This window comes from Anomaloglossus baeobatrachus, chromosome 2, assembly GCF_048569485.1.
Source record: "Anomaloglossus baeobatrachus isolate aAnoBae1 chromosome 2, aAnoBae1.hap1, whole genome shotgun sequence".
In the NCBI taxonomy this organism is placed as follows: Eukaryota; Metazoa; Chordata; class Amphibia; order Anura; family Aromobatidae; genus Anomaloglossus; species Anomaloglossus baeobatrachus.
Window position 1 is genome coordinate 46180736 of NC_134354.1, and position 27431 is coordinate 46208166.

At 40.9% G+C, this 27431-nt stretch overlaps 1 protein-coding gene across 1 annotated transcript in view; it reads right to left on the reverse strand.

The window, feature by feature from the left end:
* Positions 1 to 27431, reverse strand: part of TIAM1 (TIAM Rac1 associated GEF 1) — a 349052-nt gene that overhangs the window by 146522 nt on the left and 175099 nt on the right. The window contains 2 exon segments of the mRNA XM_075333370.1: positions 11658 to 12628; positions 21408 to 21497. Coding sequence (XP_075189485.1) covers positions 11658 to 12617 — 960 coding nt within the window. The 5' untranslated portion in view covers positions 12618 to 12628; positions 21408 to 21497.

Genomic DNA, 27431 nt, shown 5'->3' on the forward strand with positions numbered 1-27431 from the left:
ATGTGGATATGACGAATACAGGAAACATTACAAAGTTAGATTTTTCATTTCCATTTATAGATATAACTGAGCTTTTATACTAAGATTTATGTGCTTCCCTGAGTATATCACGTATTATTATATATCGTAATCTCGGCAAATCCAACCCATGAAAGGGTTAACACTGCCCTTGTTCATATAAAACCCGGAGATGAAAAGTAGCCTGCGTGTATTCAGGCCCGAGCACAATGGCAAGGATCTATAATACATAATGCATCTCCTGGCTGCAGGGAGAAGATCACTTATGCATGGCCTTGGGTTCCCCGGATTTATTACGCTCCATTTGTTCGCCTTCACACCCCGCTCTCCTGAGAGCCTTTGTTTCTTCCCAAAACACAGACTGGACCCCAGAAGAGATTCCGGTTACATCTGCAGCACATTACTCCGGGCTTTACGTATTTATGTAACCGGTCATACAGGTTTTGTAGATGAGCCACACAATGTTGAGTAAGGCTCTCATACCAAGATTTCAAAAAAAAGCCTCGAAAATATATTTTTTTTCCCGCTGATCTGGGAGTGGTTTTTGCTTTTCAAATATTCGCGAATGATGCATTAATTGCTTCTAGTTTCGACATTTTTGTGCAAATGTTCAACAGTGATTTTATGAACAAGTGAACATTTTTTGAGTAATTATAGCAGGATATGTATTTAGATTGTGAGCCTCAATGGGGACAGTGATGATAAATACAAATAAGTTGCATATTTACTTATCTATTTTTGCACCCATTTAAAGGGAACCTGTCACCTACTCACCTGTGGGGCTGTCTGATGAGGTCCAGTCTGATGGGAGATGCTGCTCTTGGGTCCGGCTGCGCCTCTATCTTTGCTTCATAGGGGTGACACGTCCTGTGTCATCCACACAGTGTCCTCCATTACACTCCACTACATTCTGCCATGCTAAGTACTGTAATGCGCAGGCGTGGGGAAACGTGGGGCTTCTTCTCACTCCTCAAAGAAGCGCTATAAGTGCGAAACGTGCGTCGGAGAGGGTGTGGGACACTTGCTTGCACTTTTGTGATACCCCGTAAGTATATGTTCTGTTACTTGCTTTGTCATCAGTTGATTGGAATTATTGCTTTTTTATAAACACACTCATGTTAGTATATATATTAGTACATTGTTCCATTGCTATATACACCATTTATACGGGGTGACATTAACTATGTAAATTCTTCTTGTGTTCCCAACATAAGTTGTGATGCAATTTTTAACCACTTCTGGGGGGTTTGTTTTCCTGAGACATCCTGTTTCTTTTAAATATTTTTTTTTTTCAATAAAAGTTAATTTTTATATTGACTATATTTTTCTGGCTGGTGATTTATTAGGCGTGGGGAAAGATCAAAGACCAGCCGTTCACGCACATTACAGTACTTTGCTCTGTCCTCAGCAGGGCAGAGAGGAGTGCGCGTGCGCAGGAGTGGAATGGAGGACACTATACGGGTAACGTAGGACGCATCATCCCCACGAAGCAGGAAGGAGGATGCGATTGCAATAATAGAAGAGGCACCGGATGAAGAGTAGAAGTGCCCATCGGACCTCCCTGCAGGTGAGTAGGTGACAGGTTCCCTTTAATGCAAAAAAAAAAAAAAAAAAAACCGCATTTTTCTTGGTGCACAAAATTCATAAACATTTTGCACAATTTTGGTGCCCTAAAAATCATTAAATACCACGAGACAAAAAAAAATAAATAAAAAGTGACCTAAAAAATGCTGAATATGGCTTTTTCATTCCAGATCATCAAAAAGGTCCAGGTAACGCTATGGAATTATAACCAAGAAGCACAACAGGTGTTCCCCATGCCATCAAGACGGCAAGCGATGTGTCCTCTTGCGGCCCCTTGGGTTCCTCCTACCTTATATTATGCAGGAAATGTACTTTTTGACTGTCTATTAGTACAGAAAGTCATTATTGCCACAAAAGAGGTAGGAAATCCACAATGGATGGAAAAAAGCAAAGACATACTCCATACTCCCGCCAAACCTGAAGATCTGGGCAAAGATCCAGCAGAACGTTACCACCAGTAGACCGATATCCTGAAAGTTGAATGCTACTTTTATAATGATCCAACACTATTAGATTGGGTAAAAGTCAAGAGGTCAACCATGACCACAGGAGGTATGCGACGTCCTTCGGCTTCTGACAGGAGATACCACAAACCCAACTAAACATCTATGATGAAAAATGTGAAGCCTTCGGCCATAACACAGGAATACAGAGAAGAATATGCTCACGTCTCACCATTCGCGTTGTGAAACATCACAGAACTTCAGAAAATCAAAGTGAACGGCTCCAGATGCCAAGACGAGGGTTTTCGATCTCGAGAGCCACATGTGAAGCATTTGGTGCACATGACGGAGATAACCGGGCTCACGTGCTCCCACCACAGGTGCCCAGAAATTACGATAAGGAAATCCAAATGGGACGTTGACGTACAGTACACGGTGGGAAATCTTTATAGGGGGGTGGATCCATCTGTGAGCGTTTACATGAGGAAGCTGAACTAACCACAAGACCGTGTGCTGCCATCAACCTGCAAAGTTTCCAAACCTTCATCGGTTAATCCCTTACATGTTAGGGTGACTAATCTAAATGAATAGGGATTATTTCCCACATCAATACTGAAGGCGGCACACGTTACCCATGGTCATAAAGGACCAATCCATCAAGATTCTGTCTCGTAAAGCCCCTAAACTCAGACATGACAGGCTGAAGGTGACCGCTGTGGAGATGTGAGTGGACTCTCTTGCAAAAGAAACCATAAAAAAGCAGGAGACACTGGGCTACAATCTCCAGCAGCCCCTCAAAACCACCTAGAGAGGTGTCTAACCACGGGGTGTGGTGCTGCGGTCACAGATCAGTGTTTCATTTCCTGAGAATGTGCAAAAAACAGAAGAAAATGAACACCATAACCAGTCACCGTCAAGACTTCCTAAACTGCAGCACTGAGCTGTCAAAGCCTAGTAGCCCCCCAAACGGAGAATTGCACCCCCCAAGTCACCCTCTTATCACAACGCCTGTAAATACTAGTCATTTTTGTTATACATCTTTTAGGGTTTATCTGCTCCAAAATCCGTCTCAAAACAGTTTAAAAAAGTATCTTTCCTAGTAACTTCGTTGCTGTTCACATAAGCAGTTTTTCATGCTTTTTTTTCTTTTTTGAAGGGGTTATGAAAAACTCTGGTTGGAGTTGGGCTATGTGCACACAATGTGTTTTTCGCTGCGTTTTTGGCCTCAAAACTGCATGACTTTGCTTCCTCAACAAAGTTTATGACTTTTCATTTTTGCTGTCCGCAAACAACTTTTTTTTAGCTAAAAAAAAATAAAAATAAAAAAAAAATGGACATGTCAATTCTTTCCTGTGTTTTCCCCCCAATGCAATGCATTGGAAAAACACAGAAAAACGCATAGATCAAAAACGCAGCCAAAAATGCACCAAAACACACACACACACACACATACACACACACATATATATATTATATATATATACACATATACATATACACATACATAAATATAAAATATATATATATACACATATACATATACACATACATAAATATAAAATATATATTATATATATATACACACATATACATATACACATACATAAATATAAAATATATATTATATATATATACACACATATACATATACACATACATAAATATAAAATATATATTATATATATATACACATATACATATACACATACATAAATATAAAATATATATTATATATATATACACATATACATATACACATACATAAATATAAAATATATATTATATATATATACACATATACATATACACATACATAAATATAAAATATATATAAATAAATATATATAAAATATATATAAATAAATATATATAAAATATATATAAATAAATATATATAAAATATATATAAATAAATATATATAAAATATATATAAATAAATATATATAAAATATATATAAATATATATAAAATATATATAAATATATATAAAATATATATAAATAAATATATATAAAATATATATAAATATATATAAAATATATATAAATAAATATATATAAAATATATATAAATAAATATATATAAAATATATATAAATAAATATATATAAAATATATATAAATAAATATATATAAAATATAAATAAATATATATAAAATATAAATAAATAAATATATATAAAATATATATAAATATATATAAAATATATATAAATATATATAAAATATATATAAATATATATATAAATATATATAAATAAATATATATATAAATATATATAAATAAATATATATATAAATATATATAAATAAATATATATATAAATATATATAAATAAATATATATATAATATATATAAATAAATATATATATAATATATATAAATAAATATATATATAATATATATATAAATAAATATATATATAATATATATATAAATAAATATATATATAATATATATATAAATAAATATATATATAATATATATATAAATAAATATATATATAATATATATAAATAAATATATATATAATATATATAAATAAATATATATATAATATATATAAATAAATATATATATAATATATATAAATAAATATATATATATAAATAAATATATATATAATATATATAAATAAATATATATATAATATATATAAATAAATATATATATAATATATATAAATAAATAAATATATATAATATATATAAATAAATAAATATATATAATATATATAAATAAATAAATATATATAATATATATAAATAAATAAATATATATAATATATATAAATAAATAAATATATATAATATATATAAATAAATAAATATATATAATATATATAAATAAATAAATATATATAATATATATAAATAAATAAATATATATAATATATATAAATAAATAAATATATATAATATATATAAATAAATAAATATATATAAATAAATATATATAATATATATAAATAAATAAATATATATAAATAAATATATATAAATAAATATATATAAATAAATATATATAAATAAATATATATAAATAAATATATATATACTGGAGGAAGTGAAAAACTGCCCAATAATGATTTCCTGAATTTGTTCTCCCACCTAAGGGTCGTGCGCATTGGGGAAATGTGTTAACGTAAACTCCGCACCCTCTGGCAGAATACTGCACCTGCGACCAAAAAAAAAAAAAATAAAAAAAAAATAAAAGTACCAAAATGCACCCAAAATCCACATGCGGTTTTACCGCGTTAGTTGCGGTTTTGCTGCAGTTTTAGTGCAGTTATTACACGGGTTGGTTCCTGCGGTTTTGGTGTGATTTTTACAGCGATTTTGTACTTGCTCAATGCTTTTTGTGGTTGAAAAAACGTGGCAAAAACGCTGAAAGTATTTACACGCTGGTAACTCAAAAACCAAACAGGTCAACATTTCAGTCAGGGGGAAAAAAAAACAAAACACGTGCATATGAGATTTCTGGAATCTCATGTGTTTTGCTGGTACTGCAAAAAGTTTTATTAGCATGGATTTGCAGAAAACCATTGAAAAAAACATGCAAAAAAAAAAAAAAGGCAAAAACACCTTGTGTGAGCATAGCCTAACTTTTTTTTTTATTAGGCATTCAATAACAAACCGCTATGTGTGAATAAAGCCCTAGTACAATATTAAATGCGCTACAAACAAGAAAACCCATCTAACAGAAAGGCCTCTTTGTTGCCCATAGCAACCAATCACAGAGCAGCTTTTTTTTCATGAGCTCTGTGAGAAACGTAAGCCGCACTGTGATTGGTTGCTATGGGAGACAAAGATGGCCTCTCTCTTAGGAAAGGTTTTTATTTACTTCCACCCTCATCTCCCAAAGTCTTTTTGTGTGAGACTTTTTTTTTATTATATTTTTAATGCAACATGGCCACTGTGGCCTTTTTAGAAGAAAAAAAAAAGTTAAAAAATAAAACTTAAAAAACGTTGTGTTTCCATGCGTGTGATGCCCTTGGTTGGTCTCTGCCTTACAGAACTGAGCTCATGAGTCTATGATCACAAATATCTCTATGGTGGGACTACAAATCCCAGCAGGAACGTGCAGCTAGCAGAGTTGAGAAGCCATGAATATGGGGCTACTTGCCAGCAGGGAATTTAGGCTATTTGCACGGATGGCCGCCTCCTGAGGCCGCATTCTTGGCTGTGGCGGGTCACCTCACAACTGTAATATGCAGCATAATGGCACAGGACATCTGTGACAACAGCGCGGATTACCTCACGTGTACACACAGGGGTCAGGGGAAGGCGACAAAGCGCACACACAATACTAGTAAATATTTGCTTGCTCAAGTCTCTCTACTTGGCATATTTTCTTCCAAGCCATCTGCCTGTGACAGGTGGACATTTTTGGCAACCTCAGGTGACTCCGTGACCGATACAAGCACATAGCAAGTGCAGTCTATCTGTAAAGGGTCGTCCTGCTGGCACCGGCAGCCGCCCACCTATTCACTTAGCAGGAGGAGTTCAATTTCCTTGTAGTGCCCCCACAAATGAAATTAAGAAATGCGTAGTGCCCAATCACATCAATAAGGAATGTACACCAGACAACCCCTTGCACTGACCCTATCCCCCAAATAGTATGGGAGCCCCCCCTCCTTCCCACTGATTAAAATTTGATTACTGATGGCACTTGTTGAAAGCTTTTGGCCAAAAACTACCCCTTTTACACCTACACTCCCCCGAATCCATTAGACAAGAACTTTTCTTTCCACCAAGCTTGTGTCACGAGTGTCACACTTTACAGTCTTGTGGTGTCCTGCTGTAGAAGGCCAAAGCTTTTGGCTAGAGAAACGGTTCCCTGACATTGCCTTCTCTGCTTGGGGTTAATCCTTTTCCCTTTAGTACCCTGCGTATATCCTCACTTGTTAGCTGTTAAAGGGAAGTGCTGATTGTGTCCTTAAAAACTCACTCCCCCTTGGTCTATGCTGGTGACAGAGTTAAAAACCTATACAGGATTTGGATGCAAGCAGTCAGCTTGTATTCATATGAAAAACCATTGTTAGTTTCTGTACCTCTCCCTGAATTATACTAGAGATAAGTTGTTTATGTGCTTTCCCCTGTGTGTGCTCCCTATGTCTTCTTTACAGCTTAGTGGGGTTGACTAAGCACTCATCTCATCCGTTCCCCACCTAGAGTTAGTCAGGGTCGGGTATCCTGCTCGGCGCATGGATGTGGAACCCATCTAGGGTGGTTAGGGAAGCCAGCAGAAGGTTTGGTCAGGGGTCACCATCTCCCCCCTTCCCTAGACACAGGGTTTCCCTTCCCTGTAGCTGTACGCATGGTACTTACCCATACCTAATGTAAAAGCAAGATTGCGTGTCCAATGGGGAGAGGGGCGTTAGCAGTGTGAAAGAACAACAAGGATTGAGCATATTAAAGCGCAACTGCCCAATCAGTCTACCCCTCCCCAACATCTGCCATCACAAGAGAGCCAGGACATGTCCATACACAATAAATGCTCTCGGAGACCCCATAAACAATCCATCAAATCTGTATGATCACATGGTCACACATTTTTACATACATGAAATAATCCAGTCACATTTCTTGGATTATTTTCTTAAAAGGAAGAATTAAATCATCGCAACAGTAAAATCGAAACGAGGGGGAACAATTTCCAATTCCTGGAGGAGCAGAGACCCTCATCATCACAGATCAGATGAAGCTAAAGAAAACGTAAACCAATTAAGACATATGGAAATCGGGCTGGAATCTCTTGCAGTAGTTGGGGCATTAAGAACAGAAATGTGAGTCAAACAGGATTAGGTGGGAGCACTCAGCCGAGATTACTAACCACTAGAGAGGAGACCCCTCAATGGGGGCAGGAGTGTAGATTTAGGATTAACCAGTCTTAAAACTAACTTTGACCCTTTTGTCAAGATCAAGAGGTTACGATAGCGTGAATCACAATGGTGGTAAAAAGGGAATAAGTCATCTAATTTTTATTTTATAAAATAGTACACATGAAAATGAGAAACTTTGTAATATCTATTCCCTCTGAGGAATCTGCTTCTTTCTCCTCCAGGATCGATCTTTTACTCTTAGTTCATTAGTAAAATCTGTATTCGGTGAAGACAGATTTCCCCATTACTGAGATGGGAGATGGCAGTTGGTGTTTATAAAACTATGGAGGAAGAGGAGGCAGAGGAGAGGCCGACAGACATTCTGCTGCAAGTTCTGCTTAAACAACAGTTATAATTCTCCATAGAACTTTATGAGCACCAACTGTCATCTCCTACCTCAGTAATGGGAAGGGTGGTCTTCATTGGAGAATTTTGAGATCATATCAGTCCAGGAGGAGGAAAAAAAAAAAAAAAGCGAATTTCTTTCATAAGATATATTACAAAGTTTCTAATTTTCATGTGGACGTTGTAGGTGTACTCACCTCGCCTGGCGGGTTCTGTTCTTCCCTGCTACTGCGCAGCCTCCCACGTGCTCTCCGCTGTCTCCTTCCCCTCCCGTGTCCTGTACATGCCGTACAGCGTTCAAAGGAGTGCATCTAAGACGCACACACCGACCCTTTTCTTAAAAAGCCAATGTGTCATTTCCCGGAAATGCGTCACTGTGTATTTCAGGCACCCTCTCATTAGGGGAGGTGCCTGTGCAGTGCTCCTACTTAGTGCCTCAGTCTGCTACCTAGCTAGTCCTGAACTCGTGTCCTGTTATCCCTGTGTCAGTCACTCTGTACCAGCCTTCCCAAACCTATCTGTCCCTGCCGTGCCCATCACTCCTGTCTGTACCTGCCTGCCTGTCTGCCCCAGCCACCCCGCCTGCACCTATACCAGTTAGTCACCTGTCCTAGGGATCAGCTGACAGTCCCGGTCACTGGCGTCCACCTCACAGCGGGCACTTAGTTAAGCCACTCCCACTAAAGGGTAAGCCTGGGTCCACCTTGTGGTCCAGTGGGTTCACCAATTCCGCTCACTGCCCCTACACCGGCTGTGAGCGTTCTATATTTAAGCTGCAATGCCCTGCACATGAGGTAAGAGACATGGCTAGAATAGGACAACTATACTACATTTCTAATTGGAGGTATTTACGTATATTACTAGATCTACTACATATTGGGAGAGGATCTTGGAAATGGTAATACCCCTTTAAGGTAAAATACTTCAGACAGATTTGCAATATGTACAGAACAGATAGAAGGGAGCATAATAATAAAATCAGACTACACAGGGTTTGTTTGTGGTCTGTTGCCATAGAGACACCCAGATCTACCCAACTATAAAAACAAATGAACATTTTGCAGATTTGCTTCATGTTTGATTTTAGATGCACTGGGATAAAAAAAAATGGATGGAAAGGCGGACATGTCCTTTAAGCATATTTAGCAGAGACCATTCATAATTAAACAGGAGACGGAGTGTTTGTTCCAAGTCACAAGTCCGAATTCATAATGTCAGTCATGTGTTTCCTTAGATCTGGTACAAGAGTTTTGCGGTTTACGGGAACATTGCTTCCCCTCTAAATATTACAACAAATCACGGAGATTTTTATCATTGGTTTCTAGAGCAAACAGCTTCTATTTCCAGGGCAATAAATATTTCATTGGTTGCTATTGGTTACATAAAAGCAGTGCACTACTAAAATAGATTTAGGAGATACATTTCCTATGACAACTACTCAGGTCACTGCTTTTACTGTTTAATCTCAGCAACAAGGACTCAATGGTGGATTAAAAAAAAATAAAAATAAAAGATATTATATATTTTATATTATAATATGTATACACATATTACACACACACACACACACACACACACACACACACACATATATACACACACACACACACACATATACACACACACACACACACACACACACATATATACACACACACGCACACATACACACAAATATATATACACACATACACACATATATACACACACACATATACACACATACACACACACACATGACTTGAGCAATCATATAGAGATGAGTGGCGCTACATACACTGCTTATCTCCATCTGCCACAGATCAATTTTGAAACAAGTTCCCTTCCCTGTACTAAAAACTGAATGACCTTCAGTGACTCATCCAATTACTATTTTTTTTTTTTTGTGAGGGGAAAAAAAAAGGTTCTTCAGCAGTTGAGCTCCAAAACATAGTTACAGTTTTGTAAAATCTGCTTCTGACAGCTCATCGTAAGACACCCCCCTCCCAGCTGCCGCAGAGCCGCAGTCTACACCCCCCTCCCAGCTGCTGCAGAGCCGCAGTCTACACCCCCTCCCAGCTGCCGCAGAGCCGCAGTCTATACCCCCCTCCCAGCTGCTGCAGAGCCGCAGTCTACACCCCCCTCCCAGCTGCCGCAGAGCCGCAGTCTACACCCCCCTCCCAGCTGCCGCAGTCTACACCCCCCTCCCAGCTGCCGCAGTCTATACCCCCCTCCCAGCTGCCGCAGTCTATACCCCCTCCCAGCTGCCACAGAGCCGCAGACTACACCCCCCTCACAGCTGCCGCAGAGCCGCAGCCTACACCCCCCTCACAGCTGCAGCAGAGCACCAGTCTACACCCCTCACAACTGCCGAGCGCCAGTCTACACGCCCCAACTGCCGCCGAGCGCCAGCAGTATACACCCCAATTGCTGCAGAACCCCAGTATACGCTCGCCAACTGCTAATCATAACTACGTGGCTGCAGTACCTCAAATCACATCTCAGCTACCAAAGCACCTCTTAATAAATGCTTCACCTGCTGCAGGATTTAATACATGCCTCAGCTGCTGCAGAACTTCTCAATTACCTATTACAGAACTGCACTTTACACATTAAGACAGTTTATATTGAGTGAATGTTGGATAGGAATCTCCCTTTTTTTACACTTCAGATGTTCTGCTGCAGCAGCGCGTGCGTGCGTGAATCTGTTACACTTCATAAAAAGGTTCCGCAGCAAATGAGGTGTGTATTATAATGAATACTGTATCCTTTCTATAAATTATAAAAGAAAAATCTGAATTTCTATGGACTTTCATATACTCGGGGGCATCCTGTGATTCATGTACACCTCATGGGTGGTCCTGTGATTCATGTACACCTCATGGGTGGTCCTGTGATTCATGTACACCTCATGGGTGGTCCTGTGATTCATGTACACCTCATGGGTGGTCCTGTGATTCATGTACACCTCATGGGTGGTCCTGTGATTCATGTACACCTCATGGGAGGTCCTGTGATTCATGTACACCTCATGGGTGGTCCTGTGATTCATGTACACCTCATGGGTGGTCCTGTGATTTCACATGAAAGTGGAACGCAGTGCTGAATTCCAATATTTTTATTTACAGTAAGGGGACGGCACTACCTTGTATATTCTGTACATATAACATGTCAGGGTCTTTGAACTAAGCAGGAGCTAAATAGAATTTGTGTACCTTTCTGAGGAAGTGAGAGACATCTTATGCAGAGTGAGAAACACAGGTGGGAGACACCACCTTGAGGTGGGAGACACCACCTTGAGGTGGGAGACACCACCTTGAGGTGGGAGACACCACCTTGAGGTGGGAGACACCACCTTGAGGTGTGATCTTAGCTTAATGTTATAAACAGACCAGTCTTTACCTGAGTAGTTTTCGCCCGGCGCCCATGCATGCTGTTGCTGAGACTGAGCTTCAAGTTTGTGGCCCCCTCGGAGAGACAGTGAGACTTCCTGCAGGGGAGGGTGTTGTAGTTGCTGTAGGCCGGCGCCTCATTCACTGAAGCAGCTGACGTTTTGTACTGGACAGATTCTGGCGAGTGAGACACCAAATTTCGACAGTAGATCATAAACTTATTCCTGGGGACACCATTGATGGTGGCGAGCTGGCTCTTCTGTGGGTACAAGTCTGTTAAGGAGTTGGCACGTTGGGAAGAGTCCAGCTGGGTGGGAGAATCTCCTGGATCAATTCTTATGGTTTCTTCGCAATCCTTCTCTTCGGTAGAACAGAGAATCTCCTCGGTGCTAGTTAGGTGTTCTTGGCTCAGGTCCGAGAGTGAAAACTCGAGGCTGTCTTCCCTCCATATGTCGGCCGACTTGGAGCGTTTCTTTTTAAAACTGGCGGTATCCAAGAGGGTGGGCCCATTGGTTATGTACAGTTGAGATCGACCGTTTCCGTCAGGGTAGTAGGTAGATTCCTCACCATAGAGTCTACCTTCTTCAGAATCCTGCATACTCTGGACGGATGCCGCGGTGAGGACTGTGCTGCTGTTCAAGCTAGGAGTGACGGAAGAATCTGTATGGTAGGAAACGGGTCTCATGCCCATGTCTGCCCATCCTCGGCTGTCGTAGTCATCGAGGGTGCCATCCTGAGAGTAGGGTTCCATGCCATTTTCTGCAAGCGACTGTGGGATGCTGGGAGTACTACTTGACCTGTTGCTGACTTCCGAATTACGGTGCACCGGTTTCCCAGAAGAAGCATGCCTCGTCCGGCGCGAAGCTTTGTTGGAGATACGGAGGGAGCGAGATGTGTGCTTGCGGCCCAGGCTTGGGTGCTCTTTACCGTACAAAGCTTGCTCTACATTTTGGCTTTCTGCGTTTCCCATGATTTCACCGTCTACAAAAAAAAAAATAAAAACAAAAATGAATTACCAAATGTATAGAACAATGAGGGTGCAACATAATGAAGATTAGAACGTTGCTTCAAGAGATTATCCGGCGCCGATCAGCACCACCACTCGGCACCGCTCAGTTCCACATTAGAGCAGTGCGCTAATGACATTACAACCCAAGCATCCGCCAAGACCAACACTTGCCGATCGCGCAACGGTGTCAACAGGTTTGTGGTGTTGCACCATTATCAGAAAACATAACCCCTTTTAAATGACCTTAACTGTGTTCTCCATGGACAAATCACTTCCATATCATGTGTTGATGTTGGGTCTACAAGTGCCTGCAAGGAATAAGTCTCCTGCCGATGGCCACTTCAGTGGTACCCAGAGGATGGTGATCGGCTTCAACCTTCCCTATCATTCCTTGAGGGCTGTGGTAAGTCTAAACCACGCCTCCACAATTCGGAAGAGGCCATATTGTATGAAGGAAAAAAGCGAATGGCTGTATCAGTGGAGTAGGCAAAGACACCAGATAGGGAAGACTATGAATATGAATAATTAATAATGAGTAATAATACATGAATAATGCATTGTCATTTTTCAATACTAGGGTGGAGGATGGCCTCATTTATACATTCACCTGAGGCCTCTGCCACACTCACGTGCCTCCGGTATGTGTGTGCCTTTTTTTCACGTACCGAAGACACGGGCCCACGTGGTCCTATGTATGGTTATTGTTTTGGACATACGTAAGTATACAGGAATGGAACGTGTGTCCGTTGCGTACTTACGTGTGTCCGTTTTTTAAAACCGCTGACATGTCCGTGTTGCTCCGGCAGCACGGGTGTCACACGGCCCGCACCCGTACCACACGGATGTAGTGTGGATGCGGGCCCGTGTGACACGTGCCGGAGAAAGACACGTGTCAGCGTAAAAATAACAACACATACTCACCTCCACAAGCCCTGCAGTCTCTGCCGCGGCTGTCCCCTGCATCCGTCCCCCAGTAAATTTGAACAACGCTTCTCCTTCACTGGGGGCCGGACGCAGCGTCAGCGGAGCGTGGCTTTGGCCGGACGCTGTCATTCAGCACCACAGACAGCGCCGGATGATGCAGGTAAGGCGGGGCTTTCGGTTCTCCATGTGTTATAACGTATAAACACACGGAGAACACGTATGTGCCACAAAAACGGCACACGGGGACCAAACCACCCCTTTAACACGTACGTGACAAAAACGTTACGTTTTGTCACGTAAGTGTGGCAGAGGCCTGAAACAGCGCCTCACTGATCCATAGGCCTCGTCTGGTATTGCAGTTCAGCTTTAAGTGCATGGTGCTAAACTGCAATATGAAAAACAACCTGTGGACAAGTATGGCACGGTAGTCAGAAGAAATGGTCATTCCTAATCCTAGATATCCCCTTTATATAGAAAGCTGATAGCACCTGCTGTGTATTATAGCGGGTGATATTTGCACAATATAGGACAATTATCGGCATTAGACAAAGAATATAATTCTGATGGGGCGATCTAAACAAAAGGAAAGTAATGTATTCCAACAGAGCAATTGTAATACATACACATGTCAATCAGACAACAAATGACAGTAATTAAAGCTTAATGATCTAATATATGTAATAAATTATCAACCTTCCCATTAGGATAATGCTAGCACTGACTGAGCATTGTAATGCAAAAGCAATTATCAGAAGCGTATATTATATATACACTATAGTACACAAGGAATATGCCATTTCTGGCTATAAAATTATTAGTATTCTGTATTTTCACCAGTTTTGCCCCTTCTGTAGGCTTCATCTCTAAATGTACAATTGACTCAGAGCTGGTGGGAGAAGACAGGCTGCTACGATGTCCGCCATACACAGAATACAGAGGGATTCCTGCTCTTCCTTTGTTAGCACACTGAGAAAAGCAACGGTGATATGGAGGATATTCTACACTGAGCTGTGGAGATGTTAATCCAGTATCGGGGTGAGGTAAGAGACTTGTTAGAAAGTTCAGCACTGTGTCTGCCTCTGCAGTGAGTTTCCTCACCCTCGGAGTGCAGCGTTTCCTCACTCTGCTCCCCAAATCCTGTCCATAGAGGATAATAGGAGGTGTAACGTGACACCTCAAAATGTTCTCAAAGCTCAGACAAAACAGAATTTAGCTTATTTTTCAGAGGGTCTGAGACATTTAGGAGGGGAAGAAATGGCTATACCAGTTAAGAGGTCTCATTTAAAGAACATGAAAAACTATAAAATATAAGCTAAAAAAAGAAAGAAAAAAAACAAGCAGTCCTAGTCTGACAATGGGGCGCGAGTACTGCCGTCATGCTGATTGACCGCCGGGTCCCCGCAGATAGGCTGCGGGGAATCAGTTCCCTATAAACAGAAAAGACTGGAAGAAAAACAGTTGCTAGGTCGACAGGACGTCAACAGAAGCCACCAAATAGCCGCCAGGAGCTGTCTGTAACCTCTGTGCTGGCAGGATCACCCCTAGACAGAACAGGCAGGTAGTTAGCAACTACCTGCCTGTTAGTTCTTAGACCCATAGTAAAAAGAAAAAAAAATGTATATAATATATATATATATATATATATATATATATATATATATATATATATATATATATATATATATATATATATATATATATATATATATATATATATATATATATATATATATATATATTCCTGAACAATCCCTTAAGTCTGGAGGAACCAAATAGGGGCGGCATAAGACTGGTCGCGTCTATTCCTCAGTGTTTTATAGAAGAAAAAAAATAATTTACTCATTCATTTTCCCAGTGTATTGTTCAGGATGAATCAAGTGAAAGGTTCCCTGAAAATAGTAAAAAAGTAATAAAAACAAAAATACAATTAAAATGAAGTAAAATTAAAAAGAATAAAATAAAACAAAATAAATGAAAAAAATAAATATATTTTTTATGGACCCATACTACACTTCAATGTGCGAATTTGATCCAGAAAAACAGATAAAAGTTAGACAAGCTTCAATTTTTTTATTTTTGGGGGACACTCAGCCTACAAAAGGAACCCAGGCATGTGGACAGCACCACTGATTATATTGTGTTTCATCAATGAAAATCCCATATAGAACGTGTACATTAAATGTGCCCTAAGAATGAATACATATTTAAAACCTAAAAAAAAAAAAAATAAAGAAAAAGAAAAATATTAGCTGATCATATAAAAGGGAATAAAAAAAAAACATTAAAAAATGAAAAAAAAAAAAAAACTTGGACCAATAACTAAGAAAGAAAAAAAAAACCAGAAAAAAGTAATATTAGCTGATCATACCAAAGGAAGGGAAGAAAAAAAAAAAAAAACATTCCAAAAGAAAGGAGAAGTAAATTCAGACTTATAACTTAACGTCTTAAACAAATTTTTCTCCTAATGTACAAAGCAAACAAAAACAGTAACGAGATAAAAGGTGGCATAAACCATCCGCGCCGCATCCCTGTAATCATCCGCCGTAGTGCAGCTATTTGCAGCGTCTGCCACAAATTGGTCAGTCAGATGGAGTAAAGTATAAGGGAAGTTCTCTAAAGGGATAATGGATGGGTGACCTCAATTAAAAGGGAAAGTCTGGACAAGGCAGAGTGACCGGTGACAAGTCTGTTGATGCAAGAGCATAAAAGGACATTGTCACTTCCCCTTGAGGTAGATTCAACCGTTGAAAGCTTTTCCGCTGACAGAATAAAAATGTATGAATGTGAAAGAGCAATGCCTATAGGGAAGGATCTAATGTCCGCTTCAAGTGCGGTGAAAGCGCTTACAATGGGCCTTTCATCACGGCAGGCAAAAATAGAAACCATACAAGAAGCACACATATATAAAGCGCTGCACCTCCAGGGACACTATGTATTTCCCCAAAATGCAAAACTAACAGGGCGTAAAGTTAAAAATTGCCAACTTTGCACTTGTGTTTGGACAGTTTAAAAGGAAACCATCAACAAGTTTGTGGAATTCTCACTAAGGGCATCACATAGCCACTGAGAGCCCAATTCCAGGGCTGCATCTATGTAAAATTACTGTTTTAGGCAGCAGAAGGAGGCGGCAAGCACCCGAGTTCTCCCTATTACAGGAGTCTTCTGCCTAAATAGTAACTTTCTAAATGGTCTTCATTAGAAAATTACTACCGTTCGGGATCTGCACTGAAAAAATGTTCCCAGTCTGTCAGCGCTCCTCCTCAGTGCCAACATCTCTAACACTGAGAGATGGGAGGGTCTGTGCAGAGAGAACAGCAGGAAGGGAGGGTGTCGTAGTCTTATCCACAATGTGAAGACCGGGGAAAGTATCTACAGTCTCAGGGAGGGGAGAGAAAACCTGGTATAGAAAATAAGGAAAGCACATAAGGGCAGAAAAGAGGCTGTGCTGATATACAAGTTGATAAAGAGCTGTACCATGGAAAATAATTTTCACATCCAGCCTATATTCCTGAGTGAGGCACAGACCTCATATGCAGCCTATATTACTGGGAGAGGCACACAGACCTCACATCCAGCCTATATTACTGGGAGAGACACACATACCTCACATCCAGCCTATATTACTGGGAGAGGCACATAGAGCTCCCATCCAGCCTATATTACTGGGAGAGACACAGACCTCACATCCAGCCTATATTACTGGGAGAGGCACAGACCTCATATGCAGCCTATATTACTGGGGGAGACACACAGACCTAAAATCCAGCCTATATTACTGGGAGAGGCACACAGATCTTACATCCAGCCTATATTACTGGGAGACACACACAGAGCTCACATCAAGCCTACATTACTGGGAGAGAGACATAGTTCACATCAAGCCTACATTACTGGGAGAGAGACATAGTTCACATCCAGCCTACATTACTGGGAGAGAGACATAGTTCACATCCAGCCTACATTACTGGGAGAGAGACATAGTTCACATCCAGCCTACATTACTGGGAGAGAGACATAGTTCACATCAAGCCTACATTACTGGGAGAGAGACATAGTTCACATCAAGCCTACATTACTGGGAGAGAGACATAGTTCACATCCAGCCTACATTACTGGGAGAGAGACATAGTTCACATCCAGCCTATATTACTGGGAGAAGCACACAGACCTCACATCCAGCCTATATTACTGGGAGAGACACAGAGCTCACATCCAGCCTATATTACTGGGAGAGGCACACAGATCTTACATCCAGCCTATATTACTGGAAGAGACACACAGACCTGACATCCAGCCTATATTACTGGGAGAGAGACACAGACCTCACATCCAGCCTATATTACTGGGAGACACACACATAGCTCACATCAAGCCTATATTACTGGGAGAGAGACATAGTTCACATCCAGCCTACATTACTGGGAGAGACAGAGCTCACATCCAGCCTATATTACTGGGAGAAGCACACAGACCTTACATCCAGCCTATATTACTGGGAGAGACACACAGACCTTACATCCAGCCTATATTACTGGGAGAAGCACACAGACCTCACATCCAGCCTATATTACTGGGAGAGGCACACAGACCTGACATCCAGCCTATATTACTGGAAGAAGCACACAGACCTCACATTCAGCCTATATTACTGGGAGAAATACACAGACCTCACATACAGCCTATATTACTGGGAGAGACACACAGACCTGACATCCAGCCTATATTACTGGGAGAGACACACAGACCTCACATCCAGCCTATATTACTGGGAGAGACACACAGACCTCACATCCAGCCTATATTACTGGGAGAGCTGCTCTTACAAGAAAATCTGAATCTTGGAACAAGCTGGAGTCTGAAAACTAAGGATGAAAGGAGTGATGTTTACAGGTTGAAATTTAGTGCAATTTTGTTAACTAAAAGCAACAACTAACTTACGGAAAACTGTTGTCTAGGACTTGTATATTGATGTCCTATTCTTGAAGGGAATCTGTACCCAATTTTTTGCCACCTAATCTGAGAGCAGCATAATGTAGAGGCAGAGATCCTGATTTCCAGTGATGTGTTGCTACATTACGCTGCCCTCAGATGAAAACCTGGTGACAGATTCCCTTTAAAATCGTTCAGTAATATCAGATTTGTGTGGGCCCAATAACCCCACTAATCAGCTGCAGGTAGCTTCTGGGCTCTGAGAACGGTCACAGTGATTTTCTAGCTCTGTGAACCAGTGAGAGTGTCAAACAGCTGAATGGTAAGGGAGCAGGGAACGATCAAAATTCAAGTTGGATGTCAGTTTTGTCCGAAGGAGGGGAGAGTGAAGGCAGTGCTGACTGGCTGCAGGGATTACGTGACATTAGGTCATGCCATCCCCAGGAGAGCCAGTGCCGACATATAATGCCTTGCAAAAGTATTCGGCCCCCTTGAATTTTTCAACCTTTCCCCACATTTCAGGCTTCAAAGATAAAAATGATAATGCTATGGTGAAGAATCAACAACAAGTGGGACACAGTTGGGAAGTTGAACAAAATTTATTGCTTACTTTAAATTTCTTTACTAAATAACTGAAAATTGGGGTGTGCAATATTATTCATCCCCTTTACTTTCAGTGCAGCAAACTCCCTCCAGAAGTTCATTGAGGATCTCTGAATGATCCAATGTTGTCCTAAATGACTGATGATGATAAATATAAGCCCGTGTGTAATCAAGTCTCCGTATAAATGCACCTGCTCTGTGATAGTCTCAGGCTATGTGCGCACGTTGCGTAAATACATGCAGTTACGCTGCGCTTTGTAGCGCAGCGTAACTGCATGCGTCCTGCGTCCCCTGCACAGTCTATGGAGATTGTGCAGGGGCCGTGCGCACGTGGCGTTTTAGAGCGCAGCGCTTCGGCTACTGCCGAAGCGCTGCGTAAAAAGAAGTGACATGTCACTTCTTTCCTGCGCTTTGCCGGCAGCTCCTGCTCTGTCTATGGGAGGAGCTGCAGGCAGAGCGCATGGAATCGGCTTTCACTACGGACATTTCTGCAGCGATTTAAAGCGCACATGTGCTGTTCAGATCGCTGCAGAAATTTCTGCAGTGACTGTACGCAACGTGCGCACATAGCCTAAGTGTTCTGTTTAAAGCGCAGATAACATCATGAAGACCAAGGAACACAACAGGCAGGTCCGTGATACTGTTGTGGAGAAGTTTAAAGCCGGATTTGGTTACAAAAAGATTTGCAAAACTTTAAACATCCCAAGGAGCACTGTGCAAGCGATCATATTGAAATGGAAGGAGAATACCACTGCAAATCTTCCAAGACCCGGCCGTCCATCCAAACCTTCATCTCAAACAAGGAGAAGACTGATCAGAGATGCAGCCAAGAGGCCCATGATCCCTCTGGATGAACTGCAGAGATCTACAGCTGAGGGGGGAGAGTCTGTCCATAGGACAACAATCAGTCATGCACTGCACAAATCTGGCCTTTATAGAAAAGTGGCAAGGAGAAAGCCATTTCTTAAAAATATCCATAAAAAGTGTTATTAAAAGTTTGCCACAAGCCACCTGGGAGACACCAAACATGTGGAAGAAGGTGCTCTGGTCAGATGAAACCAAAATCAAACTATTTGGGCACAATGCCAAACGATATGTTTGGTGTAAAAGCAATACAGCTCATCACCCTGAACACACCATCCCCACTGTCAAACATGGTGGTGGCAGCATCATGCTTTGGGCCTACTTTTCTTCAGCAGGAACAGGAAAGATAGTTTAAATTGATGGGAAGATGGATGGAGCCAAATACAGGACCATTCTTGAAGAAAACCTGTTGGAGTCTGCAAAAGACCTGAGACTAGGACAGAGATTTATCTTCCAACAAGACAATGATCCCAAACATAAAAGCAAAATCTACAATGGAATGGTTCACAAATAAACGTATCCAGGTGTTAGAATGGCCAAGTCACAGTCCAGACCTGAACCCAATCAAGAATCTGTGGAAAGAGCTGAAAACTGCTGTTCACAAACGCCTCCATCCAACCTCACTCAGCTCCAGCTGTTTACAAAGGAAGAATGGGCGAGAATTTCAGTCTCTCCATGTGCAAAACTGATAGACACATTCCCCAAGAGACTGCAGCTGTAATCGCAGCAAAAGGTGGCGCTACAAAGCATTAACTTAAAGGGGATGAATAATATTGCACGCCCCAATTTGCAGTTATTTATTTTTAAAAAAAAAAAAGGTTAAAATAAGCAATAAATTTCGTTCATCTTCACAATTGTGTCCATTTGTGGATTCTTCACCAGAACATTAACATTTTTATCTTTATGTTTGAAGCCTGAAATGTGGGAAAAGGTTGAAAAATTCCAAGGGGGCCGAATACTTTCGCAAGGCACTGTAGCTGGAATGGAGACAGCACTGGAAGTGAGTATAGGGAAGCCAGCACTGACTGGCTGAGGGGATGGCATGACATTATGTCATGTGATCCCCAGGAGAGCCAGTGCCTACATAGCTGGAAGGGCGACAGCACTGGAAGGGAGTATAGGTATTTTACTGGAGGAGAAAAAAACCCCCTCACAAACAAAAAAAAAAACCCAATTACTAAGTATGGCAGGCAAGACCGTTGAAGTGCATCACCTGCACTAGGAAAATACATAAAGTAACAGACATTTTAAGTGATGCATTTGCTGACATTAAAGTCAATCTTTGGCAGAGCTTTACATAGTGGAGCTTTCGGTTTAATAAAATACAAAGCATGGAATATAAAGTTTGAGGACTTGAAGTTTCAGGGAGTAAATGACAAGGTGGGAATAATCAGTTATCACATCATCACCATATACAGGAAGAACCGTCACCTCTGGCAGAAGAACAACGTATTCAGCATCACTCGACATAGGGCCTCTCTGCTTCCTGGTCATTCATTTCTTGGTTTGGCTGAATAAGTCCTAAAATGAAAAAACAAAAAAATACATAAAATAAAATACATGGTCAAAATTGAAAAAAAAATAATAATTTAAATACTAAAAAAATAATATTTTATTTATATAATAATAAATAATATGTTATAATAAAATAAAATTATTGTTATTATTATTAGTATCTTAATACACTTTATAATAAAAATTATTAAAACATTTTATTAAAATTAATATATTTATATAATATAAAATATTATAATTTATTATTATTATATTAATACATTTTATTTTAATAAGTAATATTTAATTTACATATACACACACATATATATATATATATATATATATACACACACACACATTTTATATATAATATATATATATATATATATATATATATATAACATACACATGTAATATATATATATTTAAATATATATATATATATATATATATATATATATATATATATATATATATATATATATATATATATATATATATATATATATATATATATATATATATATATATATATACATATACATATATACACATATACACATACATATACATATACACACATATACATATACACATTTTTTTTTTTAAACTCTATAGAGTTTTATATTTGAATAATGTCCGTAGTTCGGTCCCCTTTGTTATATTCGGGTACGAAAATTCTGTTCACACAGAATCAGGATGCTTTGCCCTTCAGCAGTATGGAAAAGCTGGGTGAGCTCCAATCACATAGCGCTTCATATAATGGGTGAAAATCCTCCTGATCCATGGTGCTGAAGGAAGCAAAGGCTCGGAGCGGAGACTCTGCCGTTACTATGGAGCAGGATCTAAAATAGGCATAACGCTGCGGCGGTGTCAGGGTGAAGGCGGCTTTTCCTTGACATGTTTTACCAGAGAGTTGCATTGTTTTATCTCAATACCCAGGAGATGGCCTCTAAATACAACCGTGCTGTGAGGTTACTGAGACGTTCCCGGCACAAAAACTCTGCTCTAATGCATCCTGACCCCTCATCCGTATACAACTAAATAAAAAGGCACATCCATCCCAACCACTAAGGGCCAACAATGGGGTGAAACGCCAGGGGGAGACCATTCTCTGCATCCACTGCACTAGGAAAATAATGGATGTATACAGGAGCATCAACCTCCGCAATACAAAAATGTAAAAGGGGCATTTCTCCTTCAGAACGATCGCTGAAATATGCATAGCCATGTTCTTATACAAGATAAATTGCAAACTGCATGTTAAAAAAAAAAAAATAAATAAAAAAAACACAAAAACACACAACTAAACAAAAAACCTAATGTCTCTCCATCCTCAAGTTTTGTTTTTTTTTTGTTTTTTGTTTTTTATGGCTAACTGCATAGATAACCGGCCAGCACTTCAGTTTAGCAGCGGTCGCAGAATCTGTTCAGCACTTACAAGCTCTTTTCTATTGAGCTTGCAAGCACTGCTCTGCAGTGGGCCAAGATCACCAGTTTTAGCTTACAAATGAGGACAGCTACAGGGTCTTGAACTCCTTTAATGTTGCTGGGGGCAAAACCAACTCCTATAAAGACATTGTGAGGGCACAGTTTTGAGCAATGCAAGGATGGCACCAGTTTAAAAACTGTCAAATCAAGTAGGAGTGAACCACCCCCTTCCCAAAAGCAGGAGACTGAGATTATGGAGTCATGGCCATCCAAGCACCAACTGCTTGTTAAAAGTACCGAGCACGATCGTGTTCGCTAATCACGAGTTACAAGTACTGAGCACCAGAGCATGGTAGTGCCCGCTCATCACTAGTTACTAGTACTGAGCACCTGAGCATGGTAGTGCCCGCTCATCACTAGTTACCAGTACTGAGCTCCCGAGCATGGTAGTGCCTGCTCATCACTAGTTACTAGTACTGAGCACCAGAGCATGGTAGTGCCCGCTCATCACTAGTTACTAGTACTGAGCACCCGAGCATGGTAGTGCCCGCTCATCACTAGTTACGAGTACCGAGCACCTGAGCATGGTAGTGCCCGCTCATCACTAGTTACGAGCACCTGAGCATGGTAGTGCCCGCTCATCACTAGTTACCAGTACTGAGCACCTGAGCATGGTAGTGCCCGCTCATCACTAGTTACGAGTACTGAGCACCTGAGCATGGTAGTACTCGCTCATCACTAGTTACGAGTACCGAGCACCTGAGCATGGTAGTGCCCACTCACCACTAGTTACGCGTACTGAACACCCGAGCATGGTAGTACTCGCTCATCACTAGTTACGAGTACTGAGCACCCGAGCATGGTAGTGCCCGCTTATCACTAGTTACAAGTACTGAGCACCCGAGCATGGTAGTGCCCGCTCATCACTAGTTACGAGTACTGAGCACCCGAGCATGGTAGTGCCCGCTCATCACTAGTTACGAGTACTGAGCACCCGAGCATGGTAGTGCCCGCTCATCACTAGTTACAAGTACTGAGCACCCGAGCATGGTAGTGCCTGGGCATCACTAGTTACGAGTACTGAGCACCCGAGCATGGCAGTGCTCACTCATGACTAGTCAGAGAAATGGAATATGTAAGCAATGTGCCCTCACTTTAGGTAACAGTTGGCCGAATTTGCCCGCTACTCCCTGACGGCTCAGACACTAATTTAGAATTTAGACAATTCTCTGTATTCGAGTTCTTAAACATTCCAAACTACCCAATCTCAAAATCATCCGGTGAGAGTGTCGGGAGGCTGCCATATGCATTGACATCCCGTGAAACCATCAAGTTCGGTCAACTTTTAGGTTTATTGGGGCCTTTACCGAAATGGCACTACCCCTTTAAGTTCTAAAAAACTTTTCGTTCATATCTGGATTATGCTACTTCATAGAAAATCTGTGTGGCAACCAACATGGCCACCGCTATGCTTTCTACAGTTATCCCATGAGTCCCAAAGGGCAAATATTCGGAGCTACACAACAATGCTGGATGACTACCCTTCAACTCTCAGAACAGGTCACTATATTTTGGTTGTCGCCTATAACTATTCTTTTTACAATTCTAAAATGAGGGTCGTTCTCCGAACAACTCAACGATTCAAAAATAAACTTACCAGTGAGGGGTTAATTGTTCGACATTCGAGGTAATTTTCCTGGTCTGAAAATGGGATATTCTTCAGGAAACGTTGCATTATATCCAAATCCCACAATGAAAATACAGGTTTCTTGTGGTTTTTGTAAGGAAACACAACTGTGCAATGTACGGAACAGCAGATTGCACGTGTAAAAATAGATCAGTGGTGGGAGTCTGTTCTGACAAGTCTCATCTACCAGTGCGAGCGAGCGGGGCGCTGCGGCAAGAATAGAAGAACATTACGTAAAAATCTGCCGAGTGATTGAGTCCTTGATGAGTGGATGTGCTCAGATCCCGAAACTACCGTTACAGCCGTGCGTTTATAGGAAATAAGTATTACATATGGGTCAACGAGTTGTCGGTGCGATGCCGGACAAGACAAACCCTGAAGCGCTCCGGGCACTTTTTGGAGTCTTTCCACATTGGCCAAGACATAAGGACCCTGATGGATTGACCCCCATTCATTGAGGCAGATTTTGTAAATATGGCATATGAACGTTTATTTCAGAAACTGGACAACATCCCTTTACAATATTTCCGTCTTTTCCATCTGTCGGCCCAAGGGCTGGATATAAGCAAAGATTTTGTGCCATGCCAACCTCTCAAGTCCCATGTTGGAAAGACCCCTTTAAGGCTAGTTTCACACTTGCGTTGGACGGGATCTGTAGCATTGCGTTGTGTGACGGATGCAACGGATGCGTTGCATATAGTGGCACAACGGATGCTACGGATCGTACAAAATAACGCAATCCGTTATAGGGTTTTTTTTCCTTGACTTTACACATCTGAGCATGTGCAGTTGTGTAAAGACGGATGCGTTAACGGAATCCGTCAAATGACGAATTCTAACGGAATCCGCCGGAATCCATTATAAAAACAACGGCCGCCGACGGAATCCTGCAGGTTGCGTTTTTTTGACGCTCCGCCAAGTGCAGAAAAACGCTACATGCGGCGTTCCATCCGCCCGACGGTCACTGACGGTCAGCGTCAAAACAACTGATGCGCCGCAGGGCAGATGCAATGCAAGACCATCCGTTGCTATCCGTAGCTAATAGAAGTCTATGAGGAATAGAACGGTTTCCTGCAACGGTTACCGTAATTCCTCAAGGCTGCGGATAGCAACGGAAGCCGTGCAACGCAAGTGTGAAAGTACCCCAAGTCAAACCATTCAACATAACCCCTCGAAGTCTCGGTGTACCGTCCTTTAATTAATGCACACTCCAGGACAGATTTACAGTCTCGTTCCTTTATGAAAGTATTATATAACCGAATCAGCCAATCAAGCTTGAGTAAACAGCGGATCAACTTCAGTTAGGTTATCGGGCAGAAGAAAAAAAAATTATTGCGTTCGAAAGGAAAAGAAAAAAAAAAAAAGCTGGTTTCTATGGAAACGCGACAAATTATCTCGTTATAAGTTCGGAAATAAAAGTTTGGAGAGGCAGCTCATCAGGAGCAGCGGTGATGAAGCCGAATATAGATATTACTTAGAAGCAAAAACGTTGCCGAAATGAGTTTATGCATCTTTATTCAGAAATAAGAAAAAGAATCTTATATACAGGAAAATGGTCAAGTCTCGTCTTTAAAAATGTAATAGTCCAGTAGGCGGAACTAATCTGATAAAATTTGCATACATAGTTGTCAATCACCACACCTCAATAGACAAGTGGGTAACCACAGGGTATGACCTAGGGTTTCTTTACAAGGACCAACCTGCGGCACAATAGGATCACCGATCGGTAAGCCTTTACGGATTGTTTAGTACCCGGTCTACAGAGGCAGACCAAAGTAAACGATGGGTATTGAGTGATCTGAAGTAGACCTCCAATAGATGGCACAAGCGGCCATTGTTCTCGGCAGTATTAGTCTTGTTTACACAGGAGGATGTGCTGCCGAGAACAATGGTCATTTGTATTGCACAAAAGACCACGTCCCCCGACGAATGAGCGCTTTGCTCGTTGATCCGCAGCCTGTTCGCTCATTTCATGCTTATCTTGTGGTGTACACAATTATCTGTCAGCATGAATGAAGTTTAAGAGAAGGCCCAGATTAACGGAGGCTGCACCCTTCTTCCATATGTTGGTATCCAGTCCGTCAAGAAGAAGGGCTCCTAAATATTTCTGGCAAAATGCACCAAATTTACCACATGGTGCACAGCAAATTTGATACAATTTAGCTGGATCAAGCCTAACGTTAGGTCATGCAATGTTCCCCCTCTGCACGCACTTGGTGGCACGGCGGCGTCAGACTCCTCACACTGCGGAATCTGACAAACAACCTGACACTTCGGAGTTGTTCAGGAAGAGTAGGGCATCGGCGGATTTAGGTTCTCTGGTCTTCAGCCCTGCAGGAGTTAATTCCTGCAGACTTGTGAGCAGGAACTAGGAGCTCAAGTTGCTAATTGCCATGTTCAACTGCCTCCTTTTCATCCAGTAAGCGCCGATTATAGCTTCAGCAATTCCTATCTTCAGGTGAACCTGTTTATGGTGATTCGTGTGGACATTCTTCTGTTTTGGCTTCACTTCCTTCCCTTTTCTTTATTCCCCTGTAGACATTGTCTCTCCTGTGTGTTTTGAGTGCTGTGTGTACGAGTTTTCGTTCTCCCTTGTCCGCGTCGTTTTTATGGGGTTTATTGCGTTTAACAGCCCTCCACAAGGGTGGGGGAGAGGGGGAGTAAGGCCGAGGCCACACGGGGATTTGTGCAAGTGCTCGCATGACACTCTGTACTCGCTCGCAGCACAGCGTGAGCAAAGTGTCATGCGACTGGTCAGATTGTACGGTCAGACCACAGTTGCGGAGGGGAGGGGTGCCGGCGCTGCGGAGGGGAGGGCCGACGCTGCGGAGGAGAGGGAG